This window comes from Drosophila bipectinata, unplaced genomic scaffold, assembly GCF_030179905.1.
Source record: "Drosophila bipectinata strain 14024-0381.07 unplaced genomic scaffold, DbipHiC1v2 scaffold_275, whole genome shotgun sequence".
In the NCBI taxonomy this organism is placed as follows: domain Eukaryota; kingdom Metazoa; phylum Arthropoda; class Insecta; order Diptera; family Drosophilidae; genus Drosophila; species Drosophila bipectinata.
In genome coordinates this window covers 414-10,558 of record NW_027222926.1, presented here as the reverse complement: position 1 = coordinate 10,558, position 10,145 = coordinate 414, and the positions used below count along the sequence as shown (strand labels likewise).

The 10,145-nt window shown below is 36.9% G+C and overlaps 2 protein-coding genes across 2 annotated transcripts; both read right to left on the bottom strand.

The window, feature by feature from the left end:
* Positions 1–1,574: 1,574 nt before the first annotated feature.
* LOC108125307 (uncharacterized) lies at positions 1,575–2,205 on the bottom strand. Its single transcript, XM_070282764.1, has 3 exons — positions 2,040–2,205; positions 1,882–1,978; positions 1,575–1,826 (listed from the first exon to the last, which is right to left on the bottom strand). The coding sequence occupies exons 1-3, from the start codon at positions 2,103–2,105 to the stop codon at positions 1,675–1,677; spliced, it is 315 nt and encodes a 104-aa protein (XP_070138865.1). The 5' UTR covers positions 2,106–2,205; the 3' UTR covers positions 1,575–1,674.
* A 4,024-nt stretch (positions 2,206–6,229) lies between these two features.
* On the bottom strand, positions 6,230–6,933 carry LOC138927481 (protamine-like). The gene is made up of 2 exons (XM_070282763.1): positions 6,568–6,933; positions 6,230–6,508 (listed from the first exon to the last, which is right to left on the bottom strand). The coding sequence occupies exons 1-2, from the start codon at positions 6,916–6,918 to the stop codon at positions 6,434–6,436; spliced, it is 426 nt and encodes a 141-aa protein (XP_070138864.1). The 5' UTR covers positions 6,919–6,933; the 3' UTR covers positions 6,230–6,433.
* Positions 6,934–10,145: the final 3,212 nt, after the last annotated feature.

Here is a 10,145-nt window from a genome sequence, read left to right as displayed (position 1 = left end):
TACCATATTAATATTTAAAATTATCTATAAGTGAAGTTTATGTGATAACATTTAATGGTTGTCCCTAAAGGACAGTTTTAAATAAACGTTATCCTGCTATTACAAAAAAAAAATATATGTCTTTGCTTAATTCTAATTTTTTAAATTTTCCCTCTCCGAATCGAGTTAACCGGTTAGTTAAGCAAACCGGTTAGACCTAGTGTGACCGTAAAGCACTTTACAGACCATGTCAAATAGTGCATGGGTGGCAACTCTTAAGGCAGCAGCGGCAAATGGTGGCCAATTTTTTCCTAGGCACTACGGTCACACTGAAAAAAAGCCAAACGGAGTGAAGTCGCAACGGACAGCGCGCGCGTCCAGGCGAGCAAAAAACAAAAAAAAAAAAAGAAAACAAAAAGTAAAACAGTAGCGGCGGGCAATTAAATAAAAACGCCGCCAAAACACACACAAGCAAAAAATAAATAAAAATTGTTATCTAAACAAAAAAAAATAAATATAAATACGGCAAGAGTGGCCCCTCCCGTCTCCCCATCTATCTCTGAGTGCGCGTGTGTGTGTGAGAGCGTTGGTGTATCTGTGCGCCGCGAGTTATGTGAGTTTGTGTGAAAATGCATTAATTACACCAACACCGCAATAACAACAGCAACAACAACAGCAACCACAACAAGATTAAAATACAAATCAAATACAATAAAAAAAAGAAACAAAAACAAAAGGCAATCGCAAATGCAAATGGAAATCGAGCCAATAAAGTAAAAAAAAATTTGTAATTTTTTTATTGTATTTCAATTCAATTTTTTGTGATGCCTTTTTTTCTGTCGAATTTAATTCGCAACAAAAAGCAACAAAAATTCAAATAAAAAAAACCAAAATCATCACAACAAGGAGGTACCCTCTCATCACCACACCCTTCTAGAGATCTAAATCGGTTATATATTTTGGACTCGGTATCGGTTCGAGATCGGTCCGGTTCGGGCGGTAGAAAGTCGGAGCAGAACTTTAAACGGGCGCGTCGCTACCTTTTTTGGAGGTTTTCGAAAAAATAAGCAACTAAAGTTGGAAAAAGCTTCTCAAAAAATCCAGTAAAATGCGCAAATTTCGAATACAGTCCAAAGCGGGTTTATAAAAAAAATACAACAAAAAAAAAACAACAAGCTGCGAATAAGGATCCTCCAATGATCAGCCAAGGAAATCCACTCCAATGGTGTAAGTATTTCAAGAGCAGGTTGTGGGCCTTTCCGGGCGGGGGAAATCAAGAAAACTTCCAGGGAAGAGAAATTCTGGCTAAGAGGGAAAATTAAGGAAACTTCCAGGGGTCTCAAAAAGGAATTTGAAGAAGGTCTTGGAAGAGAGATTCTGGCTAGGGAAAATCTAGGAAACTTTCAGGGCTCTCTAGAACAGATTAGAAGAAGGTCTTGGAAGAGAGATCTCTAAGGTTTCTTTCTAAATTTTAATTTTTTTTCTTAACTTTAAGAGTAAAAGAACCGCATTTTCTTTAATCTAGTTTTTTATTACTACTTTTTTCTAATAGAACTTATCTTATTATATAATATTTTTATTATTTTTCTTAGTAAAAAATTTATTTTTAAATAATTTCCTTGAGTTCAAACTTCTATTAAAAGTACCACCATTATGCGAGATCTTTATAAGACTCCATATACCATATTTGGGATTTCAGTGAAAAGGGATTCCTTTTTCGAAAAAGAGCCAGCTGGAAGACCTGAGAATTTCATGCCAACTGTGATTTGATTCCGAACCAGCAGGCTCCTCATACACCAGAGGTAAATAGTAGAACGTGTTTACAGGACCAGGAGAGTTAATAGTATCTGAAAATAAAACTAAATAAATAAATATCTTACAAAATCTTTAAAAGGAACCCACCTTGAGCCAGATGTTTAAACATATTGATCACATAGTACAGCATAATATTGTGAAAAATAAGCAGCATGGCATCCTTTTTGAGAGGGTGAATGGATCGCTGAGGAAATTTAATTATTTAACAAACTTTCAAGTCTCATATATTACGTAAAAATACTTACAAAAAGCAAATACACCTGGTACAAAAAAATTATGCACGTCACAATCAGCTCGTGTATATCTGCCATAATTTCTCGATTGCCCAAAATAGATGTTTGCAATTTTGATTAAAGATATCCAAAACAGTATTTGACTGACAATAAAAAGATTATTGGATTGATTTCTAAGCAAGTAGTTTTATAATCTATCGTTAAAGAATCAAAACCCATATCTCAATTACTCCAATCTGAAACCAAATATCTTTATACATTTTCATCGACCATTATCCTCAATTTAATCGGCCGTGTTTTGGATTTCCATTCATCAAAAGCTAACAATAACTTAGGTTTTAAGCCACCTCAGTCATTGTACTTGTATTTAAGGGAATCTTGCCCCAGGTTTCTCAGCTCTGTATGTTAGTTAACTAATGGTTTACAATTACCAATTAACAGATTATGCATTGAACCAAGAACGTTCCTTGATGGCTGTCCGAATCGAAGCATTCAAAACAGTGCAGGCAAAACAAAATAATTTAATTTAAATTCATAATGTGCGCTGCAAATATGTGTTGTAAAATATTCCAACAGTTGAAGTTCAACTGAAAATTGAGTGTCAGTCAGGCAGAGCGGCCACAAGCATCTGAACTACTATAGTACATGCTGTAGCAGAAATAATAAGAGTTACGAAAACAACGAAAACATAATGGCCACTGCAATGCAACTCTTGCATATTGTGCAAACAATAAACATTGTTAATTAATTACAATAAACATTGTTACACTGCGAGTAATTCGAAATTTATGAACAGCCGTGATCTGTATCGGCTGCCATTGGATCAAAATATTTTAATGACATCCGAAGCATTTGCATCAAAATTGTGGAAATGTTTTACATCAAATGGGTATTTAAATTTGATGAATCTGATAATAGCTTTGAAATTTTAGTTTTTAAAAACAAATAAGTACACGCTTAAGAGATTACTCTGCAAAGTGCCAAACTTATTCGAAATGCAGCCAACATCAATTTGCGGAATCCCTTTAGGGACTCTCATAAAATTCACTTTATGAAGCTTATATAAAATGGAGCTCTTACTTGGAGCTTTTGATAACTTGTGGCAGGCATATTTTCGAGGCACTGACTATAATGCCTCATGCGAGCGATATCATTATAAATAATGACTTTGATTAAATATGATGTAATCCTTTGCCGTGGCTGCCGATTCTGTGATGATTTTTTTTTTTTCATTTTTGTGAATGTTGCAAACTTAATTAAACATTAATCATAGCACCCGGCAGATACGGTGAAGGGCGACGTTAAGGCGATTTCAGGATGGTACGGACAAGTGCTTTAATTAACGGCGACTGTTCCTGGTAACTGACCATAAAGGATTTGCATTATTAATTGATCGATTTTCAGGTCAATATTCTACGATTCACAGGGGAAACTCAACACTTTTTTCGAACTGCACCTACCATACCTCTTTTTTTATGCCATATATGTATGTATGTACCTACATACATATGTGCAGTAATTTTTATTTTATTATTTTTTTATTTTGGCACAACTGTCACGTACGGCGTGGAGATGGCCGACATACTCTGGTCCATACACTTACCATTTCATCAAAGGAAATCGAGCTTGAATTGATTTTGCGCACATCCATAAGCCGTCCCAGCCTCCATGTAAGTGTACCTTGGTCCTAATGTATGTCATTTGGTCGGCAGTTATCTTCGGTCCAAATGCACAAAGGGGCGGTAATTTTCTTACATTTTCTCCTTTTTTTGCACAAAAAAAAAAAAAACAAAAAAGCCCCAAAATTAAGGGTGGCAATATCTGTTTGATTTTCTTTCTTGTTAGCTAAGTGAATTTTTATTTGGCCGTCCATTTAGTCAATTTCGATTAAATTTGATTGGGGGACTACATTTATTGAAAGCTCAATTCATTTTTATTAGATTTTTCGGTTAGTTTTTATTTATTGCTTTTTTGATAATATTGAGTCTTACTTATTAAAGTGTACTGATTATTTTTGCAGACCTTGTTTCAACAAGCCAGTGCAACAAGTTCCCCAATTGAGTTTCCACCTACCCCAACTTGATGTCCGCTTTTCCGTTTCAATTTCATTCCCGGCAAGGCCGAAAAAAAGTCAAAAAACGGGGACTCATTTACACATTTATGTGGGAAAATTTCAGCTCCTGAGTAATTTATGCACACTACGGTATTTAAATGCGTTTTTTTTCTCAGTTCGTCACTGTCACTGGGTTCACTTTCCTTTTTCATGGCGGCCATGTCCCTTTGAGTAAGAAAAATGGTCTTTAATGGGTGCCAAAAGCTAACGACAGGAAAGTGGAAAGAGGAGGCCACGAGACAATTATGCCAGCTTGGTGAATTGTTTCAAAAATTGACAAATTATGGTCGTAAGTGCTGCGATTAGTCCTTTCGTTGCCCTTTGGCTATACTTTCTTCCTTGCCAACTGTCCCAAGGATGTCTCCGCAAAACCACAATATGTATTATACACATTTGCAGATATAGCATCCACTTCAGTGCGAGCGTTGCGTGTTATTAATAATTCAATTTAGCCGTTTCACAACAGGCGCCGGGTCAGATGGTTGTTGGCAAGTTTCGAACACGCAATCTTGCGATACCTTTCCGCCCCAATCAGCCCCAGTCTGCCCCGTTCACCCCTTACTTCCTCCGCATTACCTTTCCCATTTAGCGTTCAGCGTTAGCAGTTACCCGTTCCATTTCCATAGCGGAGACCTCATTATATATTCATGCAAGTTAAGTGCGAAAGCTCATATAGTGGAATAATAAATTGAATTTAGTCCATGGGCTTGTACAGCTGAATAAACAGATACACGTGCTACGCGCAGCGTACACCAAAATGTACACCAAACACCGAGTGCCACTTGTCCGACCTGTTCACGCGTTATTGGCCCCTATTTTTAAAATCAACTTATCCATAATTTATATTTCCTCATAATTTTGAAGCAGTTCCCTACTCAAAACTGATATTTTTAAGTGACGGTAATATTATATTATCAGAAGTCTGCTCTTAAAACTCAATAAGAGCTTTAATAATCTGTGTACATATGTCCGATTAGACACCACATATATGCTATACATCAAATACGATCTTCTAAATATATTGCCATCGGAATTTTTGAAAAAAATTACCATTTCTCTCCAATAATAAAAATTTATTAAAAGAATAACAAAATCTAAGTTAAATTAAAATTGTTGATTTTGTAGTAACTTGGATTATTAGTGACTGGATCTTTGATGTTTAATGTTGATATAAATTTAACGGGGTACGGGATTGTTAGTATGATCCACAGGGGGAAGACTTCTCATATTTGAATTGTCAGACTTTTTACATTTAATTAAACAAGAAGCACAGTCGTCGAACTTGTTGGATGTCTTTCTGGATTGGCAGCATTTGTCGAACTCCTTGTCCAATTTAAGGAATGCCTGATGGCTTTTTGACATAGAGTTTTGTGAATAAACGAACTTTCATTCCTTTAAAAATCCACTATTTCTATCGCCATCTCCCACCTTTAGACTCGAAGCACTCAAAACGAACAGCAAAGCTACAATAACACTACCTTTCATTTTAGCAGAATAATAAAGACTTATTGGCTTGCTATCGCGGCGGTATGAGAAGTACTATTATAATAATTAAATAATCTCTGTCCGAATAAGAGAAACATCGAGCATGCTCTTGCGAATATTTTTTTGTACCCTTTTCTCCCATTATCAAAACTTAAATTGACCGAAAGTGAATTTTTGCTTTATTGATATTACGGACTGTTTGGAAACCTACGCTTTAATTTTCAGATCATAACCCTTGGGATGAACACATTTTTCTCAAACACATGGTCCATGAAGTCATCTGTTTTAGGCCACTTATTGGTCCCTTTATAGAAGAATTGATTTTAATTTTTCAAAAACTCTTCAAAATAAATCAACTCACATATAATTCATGCAGAAGTCGGACTGCAAGTAATCAGAACGTAAAGCATAGCTATAATAACACGACCGTCCATTTTAAAAATAGAATAGAAACGGAAATCTAAAACTAAGACTAGCAGGCGCTTATTAGCAGTTCTTTCTTAAATACAATAGGAACTGAAATTATCTCTGTCCGATTAATAGCATCATAAAGCATGCTCTTGCGTATGTTTTGGTTGATCCCCTTTCCTCCCATTATAAAAACTTTATTAGGCCGAAAAAATAATTTATGCTTTATTAATAATATAGACTGTTTTGGAAACCTAAACCTTAATTTTTCAGATCAAAATTAGCCGAGGGCAGAAGACAGGGATTGATTGAAGACGACTTAGATGAGCCACCAATAGCACATCAAAATTAGCAGGGGCCAGAAGACGGGGATTGATTGAAGAAGACTTAGATGAGCCACCTAAGATTTCTCGCATTTTTCAGGATTGCACACTTTGCGTCTTTTATGTCTTTCACTAGTTCTAACTTTGCAAGCCTGCGGGATTTCAGAAGATTAGTTACAGGATAGTAAATAACATAATGCAAAAAACTCACCATGCGCCGGTATATATTTTTTTTTTCCTCGGATAAACGGCACCAGGCTCTGGCCGCCCTTCTAATCAGTTCCTGTGGCTTCATGGAACTGTGTTTTTCCCGGTAGGCACGCACGAAGTTAAGGTATCCATTATTCATAATAGGACCGGGCTTGCAGGTTTTCTTAGGTTTTGACTTGCACGTCTTCTTAGGCTTCGAGCACTTCTTCTGTTTCCGGGCACATGTAGGCTTTTTCTTGGCCTTGCAAGACTTCCCTGTCAGCATACCTTCAGTGGAGGGCTCGATCAAGGATTGGATGCTCTCGTCAGATCCCACCGAGTTCAAGTAATCGTCGAAGATTCTTTTGTCCATAGTTTAGCGATCCGTTAAAGGTAAAAAAGATCCGTATAAAGTCGTATCAAAGTCGTATAAGTTTTTCTGAAAAAAAAGAGTGCGATAGTAGGAATTATCTGCTGAATATCAAAATGAGGGGGCTAGAAATAAGGGATTGCATGCTTTTGCAGCTGCATCATGTTTACAGAGGCCAGTTACTTCAATTAAAAAAAAAACAAAAATTAAAATGAGCTTATACAAATTAAGAGCCCTTTGCTATGCATTGTTGCATTTTCGAAAAGTTTAAATTTTCTAATTTTCAGGTTGCTAAAGCAACATTCAATTAAATCAAAGCTCTGAAAACCTTTCTGATTAAGCTGCTGACAAAGAGCTAAAATGAAGATAAAAGCCAAACACGAAGCAGCTTAAACTAAGTAGAAATCGACAGGAGCAGAGGGCGTCGAGTGATTATCACTAGCAGCCAGAGTAGTTTCCATTTAACACGCACAACGAGCAGCAGCGGCAGCAACAGCAACAACATCCACAATATCAGCAGCAGCTGCAACAATGTTTGAGTAATTGTTTGCCGTTGCAGCAGCAGCAGCAGAAGCATCAACAGCGAAAGCATCAGCAGCAACTGCAGATGCAACAAAATTTGCATGCAAACACAACCCCTCTTCCTGCCACATCGACCCTTTCAGGTCCTGTCGCCTCGACGCTGGCTGCACACGTAACTGAACGGTGGCAATTAAATATGATGTGATTAAATATGATGTAATCCTTTGCCGTGGCTGCCGATTCTGTGATGATTTTTTTTTTTCATTTTTGTGAATGTTGCAAACTTAATTAATTAAACATTAATCATAGCACCCGGCAGATACGGTGAAGGGCGACGTTAAGGCGATTTCAGTATAGTACGGACAAGTGCTTTAATTAACGGCGACTGTTCCTGGTAACTGACCATAAAGGATTTGCATTATTAATTGATCAATTTTCAGGTCAATATTCTACGATTCACAGGGGAAACTCAACACTTTTTTCGAACTGCACCTACCAAACCTCTTTTTTTATGCCATATATGTATGTATGTTCCTACATGCATATGTGCAGTAATTTTTATTTTATTATTTTTTTATTTTGGCACAACTGTCACGTACGGCGTGGAGATGGCCGACATACTCTGGTCCATACACTTACCATTTCATCTTGAATTGATTTTGCGCACATCCATAAGCCGTCCCAGCCTCCATGTAAGTGTACCTTGGTCCTAATGCATGTCATTTGGTCGGCAGTTATCTTCGGCCCAAATGCACAAAGGGGCGGTAATTTTCTTACATTTTCTCCTTTTTTTGCACAAAAAAAAAAAAACAAAAAGCCCCAAAATCAAGGGTGGCAATATCTGTTTGATTTTCTTTCTTGTTAGCTAAGTGAATTTTTATTTGGCCGTCCATTTAGTCAATTTCGATTAAATTTGATTGGGGGACTACATTTATTGAAAGCTCAATTCATTTTTATTAGATTTTTCGGTTAGTTTTTATTTATTGCTTTTTTGATAATATTGAGTCTTACTTATTAAAGTGTACTGATTATTTTTGCAGACCTTGTTTCAACAAGCCAGTGCAACAAGTTCTCCAATTGAGTTTCCACCTACCCCAACTTGATGTCCGCTTTTCCGTTTCAATTTCATTCCCGGCAAGGCCGAAAAAAAGTCCAAACACGGGGACTCATTTACACATTTATGTGGGAAAATGTCAGCTCCTGAGTAATTTATGCATACTACGGTATTTAAATGCGTTTTTTTTCTCAGTTTGTCACTGTTACTGGGTTCACTTTCCTCTTTCATGGCGGCCATGTCCCTTTGAGTAAGAAAAATGGGCTTTAATGGGTGCCAAAAGCCAACGACAGGAAAGTGAAAAGAGGAGGCCACGAGACAATTTATGCCAGCTTGGTGAATTGTTTCGAAAATTGACAAATTATGGTCGTAAGTGCTGCGATTAGTCCTTTCTTTGCCCTTTGGCTATACTTTCTTCCTTGCCAACTGTCCCAAGGATGTCTCCGCAAAACCACAATATGCATTATACACATTTGCAGATATAGCATCCACTTCAGTGCGAGCGTTGCGTGTTATTAATAATTCAATTTAGCCGTTTCACAACAGGCGCCGGGTCAGATTGTTGTTGGCAAGCTTCGAACACGCAATCTTGCGATACCTTTCCGCCCCAATCAGCCCCAGTCTGCCCCGTTCACCCCTTACTTCCTCCGCATTACCTTTCCCATTTAGCGTTCAGCGTTAGCAGTTACCCGTTCCATTTCCATAGTGGAGACCTCATTATATATTCATGCAAGTTAAGTGCGAATAAAGTGGAATAATAAATTGAATTTAGTTCATGGGCTTGTACAGCTGAATAAACAGATACACGTGCTACGCGCAGCGAGCCACGAGATACAAATGTATCAAAATGTACACCAAACACCGAGTGCCACTTGTCCGACCTGTTCACGCGTTATTGGCCCCTATTTTTAAAATCAACTTATCCATAATTTATATTTCCTCATAATTTTGAAGCAGTTCCCTTCTCAAAACTGATATTTTTAAGTGACGGTAATATTATATTATCATAAGTCAGAAGTACATAGGTCCGATTAGACACCACATATATGCTATATATCAAATACGATCTTCTGAATATATATTCAATATTGCCATCGGAATTTTTGAAAAAAATTACCATTTCTCTCCGATAATATAAAAAATTTATTAAAAGAATAACAAAATCTAAGTTAAATTAAAATTATTGATTTTTTCTGACCATGCCGGCGATTACGAGTCAATTTACTTTTATGTGTTTGTAGTAACTTGGATTATTAGTGACTGGATCTTTGATGTTTAATGTTGATATAAATTTAACGGGGTACGGGATTGTTAGTATGATCCACAGGGGGAAGAATATACCAGACGCGACTTCTCATATTTGAAATGTCAGACTTTTTACATTTAATTAAACAAGAAGCACAGTCGTCGAACTTGTTGGATGTCTTTCTGGATTGGCAGCATTTGTCGAACTCCTTGTCCAATTTAAGGAATGCCTGATGTCTTTTTGACATAGATTTTGTGAATAAACGAACTTTCATTCCTTTAAAAATCCACTATTTCTATCGCCATCTCTCACTTTTAGAGTCGAAGCACTCAAAACGAACAGCAGAGCTACAATAACACTACCTTTCATTTTAGCAGAATTCTAAAGACTGATTAGCTTGCTATCGCG

Excerpts from the sequence above, each read along its gene's own strand:
- LOC108125307 (XM_070282764.1), bottom strand. The coding sequence starts at position 2,105 with ATGGCAGATATACACGAGCTGATTGTGACGTGCATAATTTTTTTGTAC. Across the intron at positions 1,979-2,039 it reads ACCAGGTGTATTTGCTTTTT|CGATCCATTCACCCTCTCAA; the intron begins GTAAGTATTTTT and ends AAATTTCCTCAG. Across the intron at positions 1,827-1,881 it reads GTTTAAACATCTGGCTCAAG|ATACTATTAACTCTCCTGGT; the intron begins GTGGGTTCCTTT and ends TTTTATTTTCAG.
- LOC138927481 (XM_070282763.1), bottom strand. The coding sequence starts at position 6,918 with ATGGACAAAAGAATCTTCGACGATTACTTGAACTCGGTGGGATCTGAC. Across the intron at positions 6,509-6,567 it reads AAAATATATACCGGCGCATG|GCTTGCAAAGTTAGAACTAG; the intron begins GTGAGTTTTTTG and ends GAAATCCCGCAG.